This window comes from Haliotis rufescens, unplaced genomic scaffold (genome assembly GCF_023055435.1).
Source record: "Haliotis rufescens isolate VD_foot unplaced genomic scaffold, xgHalRufe1.0.p SCAF_65, whole genome shotgun sequence".
NCBI classification, from domain to species: domain Eukaryota; kingdom Metazoa; phylum Mollusca; class Gastropoda; order Lepetellida; family Haliotidae; genus Haliotis; species Haliotis rufescens.
The window spans coordinates 1256145-1279503 of record NW_025964356.1 but is presented as its reverse complement, the minus strand read 5'-3'; the positions used below and the strand labels follow the sequence as shown (position 1 = coordinate 1279503).

Here is a 23359-nt window from a genome sequence, read left to right as displayed (position 1 = left end):
TCATTGGGTAAAAGTAGCACAGACGATAGCACTGAATATACCTAGCCATATTTCCGAAGCAATCAAGAAGTTATAACTGAATCTGATACTATAAGCACATCATTAGATACATCAATTCAGAGGATACAAGAAACTTTAGAACATTGGACTTATAGAGGTTCGGATTGGGGTGTGAATAAAATCGATAGTTTATATTCAGATATAGCAAATTATATGCCCTTCAAAGGTGGATCTTATATAGATTTCCCCCCGTATTATCAAAAGAAAAAAGACATAATTAATGTAAAAAATAAATCCGATGACTGTTTAAGAATGATGATAAGACCTGCATTGTTCCCCGTAGATTCTAAAATTGCCAATAGACCTTCTAGCTATCCTCAAAACGATGGACTCAACTTTGATGGCATAGACGAACCTACACCAATATCACAAATTGAAAAGGTGGAAAAGCAAAATAATTTAGCTATAAATGTTTTCGGACATTCTAAAGGAATTGTTGTACACAGGATAAGCTCTGCTCCAGAACATATTCCCAGAATCAATTCATTTCTGATCGAAAAAGATGGAAAATATCATTATACATGGATAAAGAGTTTAAACAGGCTATTATACGATCAAACAAAATATAAGGGAAAGAAATATTTCTGCGAAAGATGCCTACATGGGTACAGCAGACAAGATCTATTAGAAGCGCATAAAGAAGACTGCAGAGGTGTTGGACAGAATGCTATCAAATGCCAGTACCGTACGTAATTTACGCTGACTTCGAAGCGCTTATCAAACCTATAGAAAATACTGAACCAATACTGAATGTAGTTTTACATACAAAACTCAAGAACATATTCCTTGTGGGTTTGGATATATAGTTGTAAGGTATGATGGGAAAACAAACCCACCCGTGATTTATAGAGGTCCCGATGCAGCGGGAAAGTTCCTAGAATATCTACAAAATGAAGAGAGAATAATCAGGGAAAATTTATCGTGTAAGAAACCCATGTGTATGACGAGGAATTATTGGAGGGCCTATAAGAAGTCAACGAGTTGTCATGTTTGTAACAAACCCCTGAATGGGGATTCCATAAGAGATCATTGCCACGTCACGGGTAATTATCGGGGAGCCGCGCATAATGAGTGTAACTTGAAACTAAAAATGAAGTCTCAAACAATACCCATCCCTGTTGTGTTTCATAACCTTAGAGGATACGATTCTCATCTCATTATGCAAGCTATCTCAAAGACCGATGGCGGCTTAACATGTATTCCTAATAAAATGGAAAAATACATATCATTCTCATTAACTAAAACTATACATTATACGGACAAGGATGGGAAAGCCAGAACAAAACAAAGTAATGGACATAGATTCATAGACTCCGTAGAGTTTCTGTTATCTTCCCTGGTCAATTTAGCTAATGCGAACAATCCCGTTGACTTTGCGATAACAAATCAATATACCTATCGGTTAACTCGTCATTTGTTGCTGAGAAAAGGTGTATATCCTTACGATTATATGGATGATTGGTCTAGATTCAATGAAACTAAATTACCACCTCTTGAATCATTCTTAAGTAACTTAACAGAATCTAAAATAACCGATGCCGATTATGAACACGCTCTGACGGTGTGGGATAAATTAGGTTGTAAGAATTTAGGTGATTATCACGATCTGTACTTAAAAACCGATGTACTGTTACTCGCCGATATATTCGAGATATTTAGAAAGACATGTTTAAAACAATACGGCTTGGACCCGCCATGGTACTATTCCAGTCCCGGACTATCGTGGGATGCATTGTTGAAGAAGACCGGTGTGGAACTAAAACTACTCACCGATTACGATATGCACTTGTTTATTGAGAAAGGATTAAGAGGTGGTATATCGATATCCGCTAGCTCCCGAAAGAATAATGGTTAATAAAGTTTGGATGTCGGAATATCAACACTCCTTAATGGGTAATACTAGGTTAACTAACATAGAAAAACTCGTACCAAATTTGATGGATAAGACAAAATATATAGTTCACTACAGAAATCTCCAGTTATATCTATCGTTAGGTATGAAACTTAAGAAAATACACAGAGTTCTAAAGTTTGATCAAAGCCCTTAGATGGAGCCCTATATAAGGCTGAACACAGATTTACGAAAGATAGCTACCAGCGATTTTGAAAAGAATCTATATAAGCTCATGAATAACTCAGTATTTAGTAAAACTATGGAGAATCTAAGGAAGCGTGTTGATGTTAAATTAGTCAGATCTAATGAGGAAGAAAGACTCAGGAAACTTATAGCCAGTCTGGCTTTTAACAGAAGCAAGACATTTGATAATGACTTAGTCGCGTTGCATATGTAGAAGAGTAATAAAAAATTCAACAGACCAGTGTACGTCGGTATGAGTATTCTTGACTTGTCAAAACACATAATGTATGACTTTTATTACAACGAACTTAAGAAGCAATATGGCGATAGATGTGAGGTGTTATATACCGACACAGATTCTTTGTTGATGGAAATACAAACCGAGGATGTGTATAAAGATATGGCAGAAAAAATAGATATGTATGACACGAGCGATTAGCCTAAAGATAATTCACTGCACAGCGTAGTAAATAAAAAGGTGTTAGGTAAGATGAAGGATGAATGTGCTGGGACCCCTATAGCGGAGTATGTCGGATTAAGACCTAAGATGTATTCTATAAAGAAGTCCGATAATGGGGAGATAAGAAAAGCTAAAGGTGTTAAGAAGTATGTGGTAAAAAAGCATATCAAACACGAACAGTATAAAGAAGCATTATTCAACGATAGAACATTCAAACACGAGATGAACTCTTTAAGAAGTTACAATCATAGGATATATGGATTAAGAATGAACAAGACATCATTATCCCCCTTAGATGCAAAGAGATGGATTGATAAGGATGGTGTAACTACCTATGCTTATGGTTATTTAGGGTGGTAATACAGTATTGTTGGGAACTATGAGCAACTCTTCTCGTACAAATGCCGTGCCCGGTCCCTCTTTAAGATAATAATGATTAGGCTCTCATTCTTTCGTAACAAATCGACTAATGTTATATGTCTTAAGAGACCAAAACGGATCGGTTGCGCGACGTAGGCCACCTTCGAGTTCACCAGGCTGGTATAAATATCTTACGCTAACTCTATCCGGAATTTTTTGTTCTTTGCCTCTCCTCGGTGCTGAAGATTCGGAAGTCACAGATTTCATTTTAATCACATCGGATGGTTTCTTCCCGATTAATCTCGTTACTTCATTATTCAGCGCTGATACAACAGCTGATAATCATGTCACCCATTCTGTTGATCTTAATCGTTCCGATTTCATTTCGATCGAATACTGATAGCCAAACAAACGTTCCGCAAATGTCCGGTTAAATCTTTCAACGATAGCTTGACTGTGGTGGGCCTCTTTTGTCACCATGCCTGATTTCAACATCGTGCTTTGTGAACAGTTTAGTTATTGATCCCATAAACTCGCGACCAGGATCTACTTGAAATAGCTTAGGCCATTTTAGTGGTCCGCGTTTATATATGTGGCTCAGTGCATTAGCTAATTCTGTTGAATCTTTCGAGGTTAATGGCTCAGCCTCCTTGTATCGACTAGCCACATCCACTACGGTTAAAGCGTATTTATACGTTTTGCGTCTTACCTTATCATGGGGAAGAAACAAGAGATCAGCCTGATGAACTTCATTCGTTGTAAAAACATCAAACTTCTTCCTCGGTGTATAACGCGGTGCCGGTAAGTATATTTGCCACATCACTTGTTTCTTTAACCAATCCTTGGCCTCATCTCTAGATACTTTAGCCGCAGTGGCAAATTTTTGTATTGCTCCTTATACCTTTCCAATATCCTCGTGGGCTATAGAAAATTTTATCCATTATTAATTAATGTTGATGTTTCTTTTAATACGAATCATGACGATTGTTAAATCGCATCAGCGTTTTTGCATAAAAAATTCCCCCTGTAGTGGTGGTATAGGTATATAAATCTGGCTCCAGTGTGGTTGCGGCAGAACCCCTATTACCTATACTACTGAAATTATTAAACTTTATTCAAGGAAAACAGATACAAATCATGTTTATGTATGTAAATAGTTATTGGAACAGTTATTTAGGAAATGCAAAGTTTTATTGTCAAATGCTGGGTTGGCTATCGGACACCGGTTGACATCGCCAGTGGAGATCTTCGACTCCGTGTATAAGACGAACCCCTTCTTAACCCCCTCATTTTTGGTACGAAAAACTCGCCTTATACACAGCGATATAGGGTACTTACTCTTACTCTACCTCTTGTTCCACCATGTACCTTGGATGACAGGGAATGTGGTAAATACAAGATTGACCCCATTCCTCCAACTGGTAGTTCAGAGGTCTGCTGTGCTTTGTAGACACCAGGTGCTATTAGTGTCCCTTCCTCTTTATGTAGTTATTTGCCAAGCTGGCAAGAAGACAAAGAAGAAGTAGGGAGCCAAGTAATCTGTTGACACCTTTAAATCACTTTCTTCCGTCAATGCAGATTTGTGTGCTCGCACTAATGAGTCATCTAGAATAGATATACTCCAGAGCCTAGTCTGACTCCACTCAAACAACATGCTTACATGCAGGCTTTTATGCAGCAATACCTGATGGCTATTTATTTCTTTGGGCCACTGTTCACCATCGTCCTATGGTGCGAGGTGGATCAGCTTTCTCCTACTGTCTTGTCTGAAAGCTTGAGTCTGTCTTATCATGAATCATACTGGGACCTGCCGGATAACATCACTCAGCCAGCTCTGATTACCATCCTCAGTTGATTATATGCTGGGTCATAGAGGACCTCCTGCAGACTTGAAACCTAAAGTGGAAGGGGAGACTGCATGTCAAATGATAGAATATGCTGGATGTCACAGCCTGTCTATTTTGGCTCATAAACGTCATAGCCGAGTTATCCATCTCGAGTGATAAATTAAAATCAAGCCCATGATAACTTGAAGTTGACAAGTTGAAGAAGAAGAGCGAGGATAAGTTGCTTCCCCCTAATATTAAAAGGGTCTTCTACCAGACGCATGTCCCTTACCAAATCCCCTGTCTGTTCATGAGGATTATTTCAAACTGCTGAAATCTCCCAACAGAAGCATGTCATTGCCTATGTCTAAGATCAAGGTTATAGTCACACCATGGATATCGTTTCATATGTACTAAGTGCCAAAAGAAACACAAATCTCATGTTGCAACTTCCTACATCAGCAGGTGCCGACATCAATACTTTGGGTTTGCGTTTGTTTTTAATTTAGTATATCATCTAGTTTGTTGCTGGAGTATGCTGCATCACACCACCTCAAGAGTCTTACGAGGGCATCGCTGGAGATTTGCCAGTCATCATGCAGACGGATCAAGTTGATTTCATTCATAGTCTGCTGGACATCATCAATAAGATGCAAGAAGACCTTTAGTCTTCCGAAGTTTGGATATAAGCCAGCTCCTGTGGTCACAGAGACAACACCTTCTCTCTCAAGCTTGAGGATCCTTGAAGAAGTTTGCCAAGATACCACCTAGAGGTTTCAACATTCCAAAACATTCAACTTGGCAGTCAACGTTCAGAGTTCAGCATTCCAGGCCAAGAGACTACAGGATTTAGTTGACCTTCCAATCTAACAGGTGGAAGGACATACCTGCACACGCCTTCTGCTCTGAAGCATGAGACAGCTCTAGACATTTTGATGAGAAATGCAGAGGAGTTCCGGGACATCTTTTGTCATATGCCAAAAATTGGAAGCACATCATGGATGACCACTGGGTTCTTGAAGTTGTAATCAAGTTCCATCTCCATCAGCGATCAGACCTTGTATCCCAGCCAAAGGGCATTCCGATTTCAGATTTCATCTCGAAGGGACCAAGTCAGCAACTGCCGACTTAGCCATAAGGATGTTACAGTCATGCCCCGCTTATAGAGACTTCAGATATCCGGAAACCTCGGTTCCCGGACGATTTTCAATCAAAACAAAATAATTACCGTATATGACCGCGGATAAGCCGACCCCGTAGATAAGCCGAGGTGTTAATTTGACCATTGAAATACGAAAGAAAATGATATGACCCGCAGATAAGCCGAATCAGGAATTGAAAGACAAAAAACACTGCAAAGTCGGACTGAAAGACATGTGCCGGTACTCGCAGATATTAAAAAATATAAGATGAAAAACGTTGTAATTATATTGAAAAAGTCATTATTATTTCTAATAAAGATTTAACAAACCAGTCATCCACTTTCATAATGTGGGAAGCTGTTTCTCGTGTTTTTTTTTAATCTCATAATGATCGTTATATGTTGCCATCAACAACCAAGCGCCATTTTGTGAGTCGGTGTATATAGAATTATGAACCCGTGAGAAAATATATCAGCTGGAGCGAAGACTCGCAGTTTGAATTCAGCATCGTAAGCATGGCGTTTTCGTTTAAAACTCATGATGAAAACGTCAGTCAGTAAAAATATACCAACTTTTATAACCCCCTTTACACCACTATTGTATGTTAATTGAATTAAATAAACTATCATACTATGAACACATTGAATGACCATCACTTACTCACAGGCTTTTCCAGTTTATTAAACTAATCTCTCGAAAACAAAGGAATTAAGCCCCCACTCCCAACACGATCGCTAAGCACCCACAACTTGAAAATGTTTGTGTAAACAACCTGACAATACCAATCGGCCCGTTATTATCAATGCTCATTTCCTTGTGTACTGTGTTGCTTTAAACAACAGTTAGCAATCACAGTGGTCACTGTTTGTGACGTCACAGGAAACAGCTGATCACATGTTTTTGCAAATGGCGAACGGAATAACTCGCCGATACAGTTGTTTATTTGCCTCTTTCAATAAAGGTAGACACTTGTTCATTATCAATTTATGAACTTTGCAAAACCTACGTAAGAGCTATTGGCGATTTTATCTGGGGATTATATATTATAGCTGTGTATATTGTTACATGTAAAGATTGTGGAGTTTACGAAGAACGATAAACTTTGAACATTCAATTGAAAACTTATTATCGGAAGTAGTAACATGCATAACAATTTTTTTAATAATGACAACATTGGTGTATAATAATAACTTTATTGATAATTTATAACAATAATGGCTCTAGTCGTGGCAACTTCCAAACTTTTGGGAAGTTGTAATCTATCGGACAGTCATTCAGGCGATGTTTCTGAAAGATCACGATCTGAAACATACTACCATGAAAGTGTATCCCGTGGATAAGCCGACCCCTTTCTACAGAATCTTTTTTCTGGTCCTCAAAATTCGGCTTATACGCAGTCATATACGGTACTATATAAATTTACCCATTTATACGGAAATTCAGTTTCCGGAACCAGATGGTCATTTTCATACACAAAACATTGAAATGCACACAAAATTGTCTCACTTACCCGGACAATACACTTCTGCTGGTGGTAATCCTTCCGTTGGTGGTAATCCTTTGATTCGTGAAAAGTCAATTAACCAAGTGACACTGAGTTACGTTTGAGACGAGCTTGTTTATTGTACATGTAATCCCATTCGATAAATATGGCGTCTGTGGAGGTCAGAGGTCAAAGTTGTGACTTCAAACTGTGAGTATGGCCTGTCAACCAGCGAAACGTAAGCGACACGCAGTTACAGCACGCAGAAAAAGGGAAATTTGTCTGTTTAAGGAAAAACACCCGTCAGCAAGTTTGGAAACCATCAGTAAGCATTATGGCACTGAATTTGGACATACCATAGGAATATCGACAATTGGTGACATTTTAAAAGACAAACAGAAGTGGCTAAATCTCCCGGAAAAATTCAAATGACTTATGACGATCCCGTGTAGCAAAACACCAGAAGCTGGAAGATGCATTATATCTTTGGTTGTGTGACATGAGAAGTCGTAATGTGGCCGTTAATGATGAAATGCTGATAGAGAAAGCTCGCGATTTTGGTGGCAAAATGGACATTTCTGACTTTGCATATTCTCGTGGGTGGCTCACTCATCTGTCATCTGTCATGAGTTGCATAATTGAAGGGAAGTAACTCTTCCAGTAAGAAGCTGGTTTCAGTTATACGGAAATTTGTTTATACGGACGAATTGTGAAATGACGCAAGTGTCCGTATAAACGAGGCACGACTGTGTTAGACAAGAGTTAGCCTTTGGGGGACTGAAGAACACAGACCCGAGCAGAGGCTTCTATTCCCCAGGCTTTTTAGTCCCAAGAAGAATACTACAGACATTCATAGATCTGAAGTTTCTCAACAAGGAATTTCTAGTTTGGCTGTCCAAGCTGTGCACCGTACTCAGAATTGGAGACTAGATGATCATCTTCGAGGCTGTTTATCGTCACATATCAATTCATCCAGGATATTGAAAGTACTTTGGCATATTGATCACTCCTTGACTGTTTACATGGGTCAAAGCCCCGATTACCAGTTTTGCACACATCCATCTAGTTCACCTCCACGGGTACATTGATGATTTCTTGTCGGCTGATGAGGACAGGAATCAGCTCAATTGGAATATGACATTCCTGATCCAACTATTGTTGCTTCTTGGCTTTCTAGTTCATCTGACCAAGTCAGAAGTGAAGCTAGTACTGGATATAATATACATTGGCAACAGATTGCAGCTTCACAAGGGAATCCTTTGTCCTCCGGAAGATTGATACTTAAATATAAACATCGATGCAAGATAATCACCAGTCTTGATTTTCTGCTATAACCGATTCCATATGGCGTTAAGCTCAAAATTGCTGCGAAAACTGTATGAATGGACAACTTAAAATCAGTTATGACACCAGGCCTTTGTGAAAAGGGTAAGCATGTCCTGCACAACTGGTAGCACTCACCATTCACACAGTTTGCATTAAAAAGTCCACCTGTGAAGATTCTGGGGTAGAATAGGTTTTCAGCAACCCATGCTTGCCGTAAAAGGTGACTATGCTTGTCGTAAAAGGTGACTATGCTTGTCGTAAAAGGCGACTAACAGGAATGGGTGGTCAGGCTTGCTGACTTGGTTGATGCATGTCATTGATCCCAATTGCGTGGATCGATGCTCATGATATTAATCACTGGCATCTGGTCCAGACTCGATTATTTACAGACCGCTGTCATATAGCTGGAATTCTGCTGAGTGCAGCCAAAACAACAAACCAAACCAAACCAAACATTAAAAAGTAAGCAGTACTCCTGCCATGTGAAGGCTGCCTGTAGACAAATCAGACAATCAAGTGATCTTATGGACCAGAAAATCTTTTGACACATTAGTCTCTTTACTGATTTTATTGAAACTAATTAAAACAATATGTTAATTTTGAGTTAGGTCTTCTGTGTGCATTGGCAGAGGTTATACGGCTTATAAGTAAAGTAAATTGTCTAAGAAATATATTCGTTTTGAAACAGATGGGGGTCAGTTTTAATTTTTTGTCTTTTGTAGTTGACTCAGCATAGTTAAATGCTACTGAGACTTATCATATGATCACTGATCATGGGAACCTGACCTCCCTGCAAGACGAGTTCATTTCCTGTCAAGTTTCATGAAAGAAGTCAGTTATTGCCGAGAGAATATCCTGTTCACGAATGCCATCAGCTCATGATGAAAAGCCAGCATGGACAGCATAACAATCCAGGGGATTTGGCAGTCTCACAAGAAAGATCTTCATGTGGGTTGCCTTGAGATAAGAGCAATCAACTACATCCTCATGGCATTGAAGCATATCTTGATGCTATCTTTTATTCTGGTGGCCATGGACAACACGGTGGTAGTAGCCTTCATCCTTAGAAAAGTGGGAAGCAGATCTGAAGAATTGATGAGCAAGACTAAACTTTTGTTTGCCTTGGTAGATTTGATCAGCTGCTGGATGAAACTTGAGAAATTCAACATCCAGGAGGGACAGGTTAGTGGCAACAGAATGATCTCTCCAGCTAGAGATCTTGGAGAGGAAGAAGATGCATCCTGGCACTTCATAATTTGGAAGTTGTCATATCTCTGCCTACAGTGGGTTTCCAAAATCTTTGGTAACTGCACTTTACAAGTGTAGGCTTCAACAAATTTTTCTTGTTCAGATCTGGGAACATTTCCCCATGATGGCGTTGAAGATTGTCTATTTCTACAGTTGTCACAGGATCACAGGTTGGCTAGTGGTTGAAATGTTCACTCATCACTCTGAAGACTCGGGTTTGATTCCCCACATGGGCACAATGTGTGATGCTGATTTCTGGTGTACCCCGCTGCAATATTGCTGGAATATTGCTAAATGCGGTGTAGAAATTCTGTACTCACTCACTCAATGAAAAGAAGTATGGGTTGGGTCTTGACAGCTTGATGTTCATGAAACATGTCTCCTCAAAAGAACCAGAATAATCAAAAGTACAAGCCTTAATTGACAAGAAAAGTACCAAGCAATGTGTCAGAAGTTTGAAACTTTCTTGGATTGGTCAATTTCGGCGGTCACCACGATAAAGATTTTTCCAGTTTCAGAACCACTGAGAAGTTTGACAAGATCTAGGACAAATTAGAAATGGTGCAAAGAACAATAAGATTCCTCCAACAAGCTGAAGGAAAGTCCAGTGTGTGCTCATGCTAAGCTATAGTGATTGTTGATGTGAGTCCTTGTGGCTCAGGACTGTCGAACGGGAAATTCACACAATACTAGTTTGTACAACTTGTTGAATGCAGTTATTTGTATGAATTGAAGTTGTATACAACTCGGCATTCACACAGTGTCGAGTTGCATACAATTGAGATCTCGCGAGATCTCTGACCAAAATCTTATGATTCTCTACATTACTGCCGGAATCCTGGTTGCCAAGTTAATTTTCAGACACATAGTTTTGATTTAGATTGATTTCTATTGACTTTTTAAATAAGTATCTAATTATTTATTCCTCAATTCTTGCAATGATTATCGACCCATGTATATTCGCAGTAAACTGAGCTAATGTATGCAACAAATTGATGACTGAATCTCTCAGAATTTTAGAAAATGTTTACATGTAAAAATTGAAGTTTTCTTTTTTTCAGATGAAAAGGCCCACTAGTAAGGTTTGGTTTCACACTTGAGAATTTCGGTTGATTTCATTTGGATTGACAATTGACATCATGAGCATCGATCTATGCAATTGGAATACGATGACATGCATCAACCAAGTTAGTCGCCTCTTATGACAAGCATAGTTGCCTTTTACTGCAAGCATGGATTGCTGAAGACCTATTCTACCCCCGATCTTCTCATGTAGCTGTACCATGTATATGGGTGTTATTTGATAAATAATCATATTTTAGATGTTGTTTGATGCTTTGCCTAAAATAGTTGTGAATGGTATCACATTATAGATACTTTCCCGCGCAGTCCAAATCTGTGATGTGTATTTATGTGTATGATGCATTTTAAGTTTTTGAAACGTATTATGAACCTAATCGCATCTTGGTCTAGACTACAGTGTCACATAGCCTTCCGTTTCAAATAACACTATGAACAGTATAACCTAGAGAAATGTCAAGATATATAATTTGTTACACGGTTATTCTACATACCTACTTTCATAGCTCCTATATTGAGTGGTGACACTTGGGATATCAAAAAGCAGAAGTTATCGACAGGAATCAGAGTTGCCATTTTTAGATCACAGGGTCTGAAGGACCAAGGTGAGCTAATGGCATACCATGGCGTCTGTTGTCCGTAAGTCAACAATTTATTCAGACAACTTCTTCTTCTGAACCACTAATAGGAAATTAATGAAATTTGAAAGCATCCCTAGGTGGTGGGGATTCAAAATTGTACAAATGGTGGGGCTGACTCCCCCAGGGGCTGAGGGGCAGGGCCAAATAGGGGTAATTTGGCTATATTGCTTTGCACTTCTTCTCTGGAACTAAGAGATAGATATCAACCATATTTGGTTGGAAGCATTCTCCAATGTTGGTCCTTTAAAATTGGAGAAATGGAGGAGCTGAACCCTACCCCACCCTGGGGACAAAGGGGCAGGGCTAAAAAGAGTTTATAACTTGGACACAGTTAAGATCCCCACCGTATAACCATATGTACAATTGAGAGAATAATAAGGGGAATACACATATGCTACCAGGACTGGCCCTTCTGTTCATCTGTCCGGCATTCCCAAAGGAGAAATACACGTTCATGCTGTAACATTTGCCATCGACCCATTTCATATGTTGACAAAGTCAAAATTACAAAATATTTGCAGTATTATATACATGTACAATGCAAATGTATATTTTGTCATGATTGCGTAAATATCCAGGTGTTGTTGTTTACAGATTGACGTGAAAATATCAGGTGATTTTCATACGCGTTTTGATTGGCTTTGTTCAAACAACTTATAACGTAAAAATAGAGCATATCCTATTTTGTACAACTCACTTCAGACAAGGTGCATACGTCAAAAGTTGCCTGTTAACACGATGCAGTGTGTTGCATGCAACAACGAGGACATTGAGAAACGTGTGTGTCATGTATGCCATCGGTATATACCATGAACATATACCAATACCAGAACCGATCAGAGCTACAGAGTTTCCCGGAAAGCCATGGCAAAATGTTTCATATGACTTGTTTGGACCATTTCCAACTGGAGAATCATTGCTTGTTGTCGTTGACTATTACTTCAGATGGCCAGAAATTGCAGATTTTTAAACTTATCCTATTTCACAGTATGGATTTCTCATTCTTCTTTCAGTCCTAAGTGGAAACGTGCCTGTACAAAGGTTTCTAGCTTCTAAAAAAACCCAATCCTCCCGAACACAACTTTCATCTCCATGGTCACCTCCCAATTATCTAGGTCATGCTTGCTTTTCATGCAGGTTGACCTACTCACGCTGAACATGTGATTTCCCCAGTCAACTCATTCTCTTTTTAATCTCCACAGTGTGGTGATGTGCTCTCTCACGAGAATCCATCTGGCTTTTTTCTTTTTCCCCAATTTTCTCTCTTTGAAGACTTCAAGACTTTTTCTTTCCTTGATTGTTTATTTCAACATGGATGAAAAGGCCACACGTCAACCTGCGTGCCTGACTTGTAGACAGGTTTGAAAACAGTATTTGATCCAACTGCTCCTGTATTTTCTTCACAGTCAGCCACACTCCCTCTTGCTTCTATGAAGCCTACCGTAGACCGTATTTTCTCTTTTCTACTGCCGCTGATAATGTCAAGCTTTTTCCAACTGAGGGCGTCCCTTAGACTGCAGCTTTGATTGACCCCTCTACAGTCGCTCCTACTATTGTTTTGTCTACCTCATCAGCTCATCGCTTCCTGTCTACTCCCAGACTTTTCAGATCCCCTGTTCGACTTTGTAAAGACTTTTTATCTGAGGATCTGTCATCACAGGATCGCCCCTCACACTTATTGGAACCTCTCGATCAAGACTCACGTGAGTCTCGTTCTCGGGAGTTCTCTCCTGTGGATCAATGATCCTTTGATAAGGATCAGCTTGCGATGACTTGACTTTCGACGGATAAGCTTTCCTCCACAATTTAATCGCAGAACACGAATCAACGATCTTCTAAGTATTGACAAACTCAAGATCGGGATTGGCAATGTTGGGCTCGCCAACTATGGGATTAAAGATCTTCTCAGTCTTGCCACACCTCCAAGGATCATTAATCCTCCCCAGATTGACATACTTCTAAGGTTCGGCGAACCTCCAAGGTTTGGGGAACATCTCAAGAAAACCACTTCTCTGTGAAGCAGTACACTTCAAAAGTTCGATGAAGCTCACAGGATCAACGCACCTACAAGTATTATCTTCACACTTCTGATGATTGCATGGGGGCACGGGTGAACCATTCGTCTGAGGCGCCGCAATTCGCTGTGCAGAGTTGCGTCCCTTGGGCACGCCAGAAACCTATGATTGTGGGTTTGAATCCCGGTTCGCCCCGATTATGTTTCTAGGTTTGTCAGCACCATACCAGTGCTCATGGGTTTCACCGAAGTGGTAAACGTCTAAGACCTGCATCACTTCGGGCTTTCCTCCCACATTAAGCTGACACACTGCGATATAACTGGAATACTGTTAAAAGCGGCGTTAAACCCAACTCACTCACTCACTCCAATGATTGCTGCTCCTCTATGGATCAACGCATCTCAAAGGAACGACAGAACTCTTAAGGATCGATGTTCACCCATGGCTCATGTATTGGTTCCGAAGATGAACTTTATAACGATTCTATTGGACACTCCTCCCACTTGGCTCATTCCTTTTCTTCCAGTCATCTTGACTCTCTCCTACGTGATCGTTCTCATTCTTATGATTATCGTCATCAATGACAAGAATTGCCTTGGAACCCTGCTTTGTATGATGCCTACGCAAACCTGCCGCGTGATTGGTACCCACAGTCACAGTATATGGATTTTATAGGATGTGGCTACAAATCTGGATAAAGCCTTTCCCAGGCACAATGTGTGATCAACTCCCTTGACACACTACCTGAACATATTACGATGTCCAGAGAATGAACAGATCTCTGTTGAAATACATTAAAGAAGTCAAACTAGGGAAGAAAGACTGGAGAAAAGAAGTTTTGCAAATTACTGTTACCGTACCGATCCATGTCACGTGAGACCTGAAGTCAAGTATGTGAAAGTCTGATGACGAAGTCCAAAGAAAAGATGAAAAAATGAAAATGAAAGGGAAGAAATATGCTGACAATGTTCAGAGAGCTGAAGCATGTGATTTAGCAGTTGGTGACTTAGTTTTACTAAAGCAGGGACACCTTCACAATTTGACAACACCATTCAACCCTGATCCATAGAAAGTTGTTGAACGGAAAGAGAGCAATTCTGTTATTTTTTAGAAATCTAATCAGTTGGTGAGATGGATTATTTCTGACATGAAGAAATTTGACATACCTGACATATCTCGCTGTCTTCTCCAGATGATCTAGGGGAGGAAACTAGATAAAATGAGGGTGACAACAGTGAGTGAGTCATAGGTGTTAGACTTGTCGACAAAGTGAAGTTGGTGCCAAACGAGTACAAAGACTATGAACTTAAAATGTATTCAGCGTAAAGGAATGTGAGCAAGTTAAGTTCTTTTTCTCAGTGAGTGCCAGTTTGACAGACTTGGACATTAACATGGACTTTGAATGACAAAGGCCGTTGATAGATATAGCTTATGCATGATTCTGTAAGTGGTTTCAATTATAATGATGATATTTGTATGCTCCCATAGGTTTTTGTGAAAAGTACAAGTTTAAAGTTAACACCATGTGTTATTGTTTCTCTTTAACTGTGTAGAAAAGTAATATAAGTCTAGCAGATGAATAATATTTTATTACAATAGCATAGATATGATCTTTAGCGAGAAAGATTTACTTTATGAAGTAATTATTGATATTTTTCCATGTCTATGGAAAAAAGGAAGGCGTATCAGTATCATAGTGGTTCCTGCCATTACGCCATCAACTATGTCTCATGTTGTAAGCCCGCAAATACAGGAAGTCAAGAAAGTAACATGGCTGCGAGCCAGACATGTTTGTTTCGCTCGTGACAATACCTGCTCTGAATATTACATGTTGTACTGTTTGGTTTTGAACCTTTAAACTGTTCTTTATTACAGACGCCAAAACTTATGGAGTTGAAAGGAGCCCTATTCAGGAAGCAAGAAATAGTAAGTAATTTCTGTTCTGTTGTATGTTGTAATGTGAAGTAACATTTCAGATAATGAGTCTTTTGCTCACCACAACCAAAGGTTAAATTGAGCTTGAATGTAGGTACTTTTATCTGTTCTTCAATCCTTAACCTGACATCTCTGACACCAAAAGAATTATTGTGCTGGATTTCCATGGATGATTGAAGCATTATTGTTACTGGGAAAATTCATTCATTCATCATCAACTTCTATGCAGAGTAACAGATACTAGCTTGAATTTTATCAGCATTATTTGTTTTTTGCTCATCCAGATGAAAGTTGTACTTTCAGTACACATTTGATTACACATTTTTTATTGACCCATGAAGATCCGGAGTAGAATAGGTCTTCAGCAACCCATGCTTGCCGTAAAAGGCGAATATGCTTGTCGTAAGAGGCGACTAACGGGATCAGGTGGTCATGCTCGCTGCTCGGTTGATGCATGTCATTGTATCTGTGTTCGCGTTAATGCAGGAACCTGCGTTTTTCACGCATTAAAATCTTATAAACACGCAAAAAAAAAATTGCATGCGTGTTTTGCACGCACAGATTGTGATATACTGAATTTTGTATTAATACCATAAAATAAAAAACTATTCAAAGCTGATAGCCTGCTTACGATGTTCAGACGAAAATAATTCAAACCTGGAAATTCCCATTGCTAAAAATAGAATTGACCAGATGGCGCTTTGAATCGCGTCCTTTATATTTCCATATATGGTCTTTGGGCAACAGAATAACTAATCTCAGACACAGGACGTCATTCGTTACTATCAATGGAATTCCCCGTAAGTCGTTCGTTTCATCCAATCAGAGCCAAGCTTACAAGTAATAGTCGGTAATACGAACGATCATAAACAGAGTGACGGAAGAAAACTTCCACACATGGACATGTGCTAACAACATTCATATTTATTTTATTGATGATAGAACGTTCATTATATCAAAACTGGACCGTAAGTTAAAGCTTGGTCATAATTATTAGCTGTACTAGTACTGATTTTATTGAAATAAAAACTTCACACGCGAAATATTTGAATTGAAAATTTATTATTTCATTTCTGCACACACTGTACAAAAACCTACCGCAAACACTGTGTATGCCAATTGCTTGGATCGATGTTCATTTTGTCAATCACTGGATTGTCTGATCCAGACTCTATTATTTACAGACCGCCGTAAAATAGCTGGAATATTGCTGAGGGCAGTGTTAAACAACAAACAATAAAACACATTTTGTCAAACAATTTCCAAAGTTATGCATTTGTAGTTCTGCAAAGAATATAAATTTTAATGACCTATATATCCTCTGGCTGCGAAGTATAAGGGATTATGAACAGCTATGAGACCCACAATTGACCAAGTTGATAATAAGTAAATTTTTTACTTATCCTGCATTATTCCATCATTACATTCACTGCTTACCTTATGACAACAAAGACATCGCTCAGCGATGGTCTTGGGTGAAGAAAATGTTCAAATCCAGCTTTTTGCATACATCACTGTCTGTCTCGTAACAGCAAGGACGTCTCTCAGCTGAGCCCTTCAAATTGGATATTTTTAGACCTTTAGCATTGGCTATTACTCTAGATTATGTCTGCGATGGGTGATTTTGGTGTAAAAAGACTTTGTGTAACAATTGTTTACCTGCAAGGGTAGTCAAATTGGTTGCATTTCGTAGCTGCGTATTTATAACATGTTCATGTGTATTTAAATACTGGTAGTTTTGGTGTTACATAGAGTTTTGAGTGCAACATTTCATTGTATACACTTTCAACTCTAAATAAAATATTTGTAAAATTCTTTGGCAGTTCGTATCAATCAACAACTCCCTATTTGCGTAACATATGCTTGCATGGTGTACAAATTGTCTCATCCATGCTGTTTGGCTTGCATGCAAATTTGCTCTCCAAACTTGAGATGTAATTTTTGTTCACCTCTCCTTCCATCCAGTTTTGCTATCTACAGACATGTCACCTGCTTCTAATTTTCAGGCATCTGAGGCTTCCATTGCAACAGCCACTGCGACGCCAGTGCGTGCTTTTGTTTGGGTAGCACTGACACAAACCACGATCCAGTTGACACCGATGGGCTTGCGCTGAGAGCAGAGCCTTCCTACCCCCAGGTGCGCCTTCGATTACATAAGCCTCAGGGCTGCCAGCGTACCCCATTATGTCAGCGACGCATGATCAGCTTAGAGCTGTTCCACCTACTTATCCGGCAGCACAACAGTTGTACGCAGCAGCGTACCAGAACAGCAACTGGATGCAGAATTTTATGCAATCCATTTGGCGGCAGTTCTGTCACAATTGTACCCAAAGCCAGCGTCAGCTACAACTCTTACACATACGTCAGTGTCCACACCGGCGTCTAATGTTTACCAAACACCTGATGTGCGTTCTGTTCAGCGCATACGCCCTTGGTTAGCGCAATTATACATCGGTATCATCGCATGAGTCCTTATCACCAGGCGTTTCTTCAAAGCCTTCTGATAGAGGAGGGGCTACACACAGTAGTAGAAGTCAATCTCCTACTAGGAGAGCGTGTCACCATCATTCTGATTCTTCGGACTAATCAAATGGCGAGGATGGAGATTCCTCTGTTGAGTGGAATCCGCATATTAGCTTAGCACAAATGCCTGAGTGGGTAGCAGACTGTCTCATGTGAGTAACGCCTACCCCTGAAAACGGGGTTGATAAGGAGGATACCATATGGTCACATCCCAACACGATTCCGGTGAATCTGATGTTGACAGATATGGTTAGGGCACTGTACGAGGGTTTCTCAAGTCACACTTGCGCCATCATTCAAACCGTCAAAGTTCAGGAAAGATGACTTTCCTATGCATGCTTTTTTGGTGGCAGATCAGACTCATTGTCTGGATGAGGATTTACAAAGGATGACGGGCTCGTCAAGACCAACTATGCTTAAAGTCCAAGATACCAGATTTGCGTTTATTAAAACAGCGTGTACTAAAACCTTTGTCAGCACTGGCTTCTTCAACCCGTGCTATGGATCAAGATCTTACGGAAGATAATCCTAACCATTTACATCACTTCCAAACTGTGGTTGACTTCCAACAGCGCCAAATTGGGGTATTTATCGCTGTTCAACTGGGATTCAGAGGTCCAGTGCAGGCTCCTATGTCAATCTTGGTCAACTAGCGTCGTGTTCAATGAACAAATCGTGGACACGCAGGCTACAGTATCTAATTATGCTCGAGACGAGACCACGCTCAAAGCATTGGGGCACCTTTCCCGGCAGCCAGGCAGGTCGGGCAATTATAAGCCAAGACGCTTATCCCTCAAGGAAGGTCAGTATCAGTATGCAGCTATCAATCTCAACTGAGGACACATTTCAACTGGTGGACGATAGTCGAATGTCTTCTTACTCGGGCTAGCCCTGAATTTACACCTGTTTGTAAATGTTTCCTTGCAAGGGTGCTCCATTACAGGGCCAGACAGCCTCATGGTTGTGGTAGTGCACACAACAGATTTGGCACTTTAACAATCTAGAATTTGAAAGTGCTCATTCTGGCCATCTCACATTGGCAAGAGCAGCTACTGTCCACCCCACTCACAATATTCACTAAGAACAGTACTGTGGTGTGGTGCCTGCGCAATCAAGAGACATCGCAATCTCTCCCTTCTGTAACAGACATTCAGTTTCTTTCTTCTAGTGGATTGTCTGGGACTTAAATTCATACTCCAGCACATCCCCCTGTGTCAGAACATCCTGACCGACGACCTATTCCGGCCAGACACAGTGGTTCCTATGAATGGGTGTGGAAACTTCACTCAGGGGCGTTCCAACTGGTGATTGGGCAACCAAACACTGACCTGTTTGCAACGTACCAGAACCACCGGATGTCTCCCACTCCCGGATCCGTTGGCTTGGGCGTTCGACGCATTCAGTGTCCCCTGGAAAGGGCTCAAAGCATACGCTTTTTTTTTTTCGCCTCTTGTATAACTTCCCAGGATAATACTAAGGATCAAAGTTACAAAAGCATTGCTTTGACTTTGATCATGCCTTGATGGCCGACAAGGAGGTGGTTTGTTTACCTAAAAAAAACTTGCAGAAAACAATCCACTACCCCTCCCAGGGTGGTCCAACCCACTCATCCACCCTCACAGCACTCTAACTCTACCTTTTAAGCTTGGGCGACAGGCAGTAATATTAGGAAGGTGACTTGTCATCAAGATCACATGACGGTGGCGATGGCCAATGCGAAAAGCAGGAGTTGAAAATGGAAACATCTTTCTTTCACCCAAGACCTTCGATGGGCGCCATCTTTGTCGTCATAAGGTAAGCAGTGAATGCATTAAGGATTAATGCAGGATAAGTATTAAAATGTAAAAAGTATTTAGATTTTACTAAATGCTCGTATGTCCAGGTCAGGAGTTTGAAACAAGGGTGATAACTAAGACACAAGTCCTAAAACCATTGCTCATTATTATTTCAATGTTAAGTTGGCAGAAAAATATTTGGCGAGGCGCTGCTGATGCTCCCCTCTCTGACCACTGCAACATCTGTGTCAATGGAAACACTATCACAAGTAAACACCAGGTCATCATCCATTGGTCGGACTTGAGCAGATCCCTTCTGGTCAGCTTTTATGCCGAAATCACCACTCTTCTCTCAGCATATTCGCTTCATATCGATAGTGAAGCTTTTCAATTCCAGTCTGGAAGAAGTTTTCTGAAGCCACCCTGAAGCTCTTCCAAACACACATTGTTGCACAGCAGCCTTTGCAAGTCGAGAGGTGTGAGAAGAGGCATTGTCATGAAGTAGTACAACTCCAGCAGTCAGCGTTCCTCACCGCTTTTCTTTCATTGAATCTCTCAGGCGATGAAGCAAATCAGCATAGTAGGCATCGGTATGCGTCTTTTGACTTTCTAATTCTCTTTCAGATTAAATCCTCCTTGGGGCATTTATTGCATTTTCCTTGCTCAAGAAAATCTACATGACATAGTTGTAACCATTTTCCTTAATAAAAAATGTTACCACACAAAAAACTTCGTTTTTGTATGATATATGACCACCCTTATGGGGTCTCACCCTCCACGGCACGTCACGCCATGGGGATGCAATTCTCACCCAAATCACTTTCCTTTATGTCAGACACCTGACAGGAAGTTTGATATTTCAAGAGAAAAAAGTTTCACCTACGAAATCGTACACTTAGACACCATGACTGACCAAACTGTATGTATGGTACATTTATTTCCTTGCAAAGGCGTAATACCTCGCATTGTAAAGTTATAGTGTTGTAATTCTCATAGAAGAAACGCCACGTGTACGGTGCATTGGAATTCAAATGACAGTAATGGCTTCCATTGTGTGGTTCCACTGTCTGACACATGTAACACCAAGGCCATCAAAATGGCTTGGGGTTTTGTTATATCATACAGAATTGAACTGCATGTTTTCCTTTACATAAATCCAAGGTGGTGTGCTAGATTTTAACTACACTTACCTTTTTTTACGGTTTTTTTACACCTCAGCGCGTAACATAGCCCTTTGGTGTTTTAAAAAAAATTATACTACGGACATTGGCTATTGGTATCGCTTTACAAATCGCATTCTACATTACGCCTTTGCTTCTGTTTTCACAATTTTAAATGCATGTATCTTTCTGACCTTTTTTACAGACCTTCAAACTTTGTACTGGATGTGGGCTAAACATCCCACCCCAGGACCAGCATGAATGCTGCCTGAAGTGTCTGGTTGAAAAGGGGCATGAGAATTAATCATGCCCAATCTGCAGGGCCTTTACCCCGAAAACAATGAAGCGGTGGCACGCCGACCACATTCATTATAAGAGCCTACTTGAGGCGGGGGTGGACATACACTCTAAAAAGGCCATCCCTCCCCCTCTTAAAAGGTTAAAAGTAAGGGCGAAGCATACGCCTTCCGCAACAGTCTCCTCCGCCCCCTCTCCGAGGGCGGGGGGAGAGGGCTCTAGGGTCCCCGAGGTTCCCACCCCTGCACCCTGTTTGGCAGACATCTCTGCTTTGTTTAAGTTGCAGATGGCATCGATGATAGAGGAGGTCAAGTTTCGGTCAACTCCGAGAGGAGCTGCAGGCTGGGCCTTCCCCGTTGTCGGCGCCGGACGCGGCTTCGAGGTCTTGTGGAATGCCCAGCGTCGGCCGAGGCAGGCCACTTGACCTCGGGGACGATCCGAGACCGGGCTCCGGCTCCGGCTCCGGCTCCGGGTTGAGGTCGCTCCCAAGCGGAGGGGTGGCGGGCGCTGGCCCGTTTACTTCCTCCGCAACTTTCTCCCTAGCGGAGTCAGACGCCTTCTCCGAGGCCGAGGCTTCCGCTAGTGGATCTGTGGCCCAGAGCCAGGTGGGTTCCCTTGAACCCCCGGCACCTCGGGACCAGGACTCGGTGTCAGGGCTGGGGCAACCCAGGGAACCAGGCCTTTGGGCGTCCTATTCCTACCTCGTCCGCTTACCCTCTCGAGGATGAGTCGATTACGGGCGGCTCCTAATCGAGAGATGAGGAGTGGATGGAGGAGGGAGGGGATGACTCGGAGGCTTCGGGAACATTTTCCTTCGCATCCTCGTTGAGGCACGTACGGGACAAGATTGTCTAGGTACTGCCTAGGGTGGCTGCGCCCATGCCCGCGTCGGATCTGACTGAGTTCCGCCTTCCAGGGGACGCCTTTGCTCCTAGCAAGGCGCCCCAGGTGCGGCTCCGCATCTTGTCCTCCTTGGCACACGAGGTCATTGATTCTCTGCTGTCGGGTACCCGCAGGAAGTTCAACCTGCCCGAACTAAAAAAGCGGTACCCGTTAGCAGAGGATGGTGATTTTGAGGTGGTAGACGAGTGCGTCTGGACTTCTGTCACCCTGGGGGGGTCTTCGACCCCCACCTTGGCTAAGGCCAAGCAGGGCCGGCGGTTGCCCCCCTTTCCTATGTGCGGCATGGAGCTGAAGGCTGCATATGTATGCTTCAAGGAGCAATACCGTAATGCATGCCAACAGCTTCGCATATCCGTACACTCCGCCTATCTGTCTGCAGTACAGAGGGAGCTAGTGGGAGAGGGGCTGGCTGACTCCTCGGAGTTGGCCATTCAACTGACAGAGGTTCATAGTCATAACGCGAGTGACGCTATCCGTAGCTGTGTCTTGCAGATGATGTGCGATTTTATGGGCATACACAGGCTATGGATGTCGGTATCTAAATACTCGACTTCCACACGCCAAGATCCGCTTGCTTTGCCGTATAAGATGGGTGCTACCCTCTTCCCTGGGGCTCAGCAGGTGGTCCGAGAGGCCGCTCAATTGTATGCCTCCATCAAGGCCTTGTTGGAGGTACCAAGCGTTAAACCGTGTAAGCGGACCTCTCCGCTTGACTCCTCCTACACTGACGCACCGGGTCAGAAGTCCACGCCTACTTGGAAGCAGCCGCTTCCTTCAGGTAAGGGCGCCGGGAGGAGCAAGCGAAGCAGGGGCCGGGGCAAGGCAGCTTGTCGAGGCCAGCAGCCTTTTCACGAGGCCGGGAATCAATCGGGTTCCCATTAGCGCCCGAAGAGCCCCGGGTGGACCCACAGTCGCAAGTTATAGAACTGCCAACAGCCAGGGTCCACTGCCTCAAGCCGGATGTCCCCGTAGGCGGCCGACTGGCTCTATTCCTGAAGGAATGGGAGACAGTTACATCCAATCCCTGGACCCTGTCCACTCTAAGGGA

General features: G+C 41.7%; 1 protein-coding gene across 4 annotated transcripts in view; it reads left to right on the top strand.

Annotated features, from left to right (window-relative positions):
* LOC124115528 (nucleolin-like) overlaps positions 1 to 23359 on the top strand; it is a 411866-nt gene that overhangs the window by 61181 nt on the left and 327326 nt on the right. For all 4 annotated transcript variants that reach the window (XM_046476554.2, XM_046476553.2, XM_046476552.2 and 1 more), the window contains exon 3: positions 15594 to 15644. In XM_046476554.2, coding sequence (XP_046332510.1) covers positions 15594 to 15644 — 51 coding nt within the window. The remainder of the gene's footprint in view (positions 1 to 15593; positions 15645 to 23359) is intronic.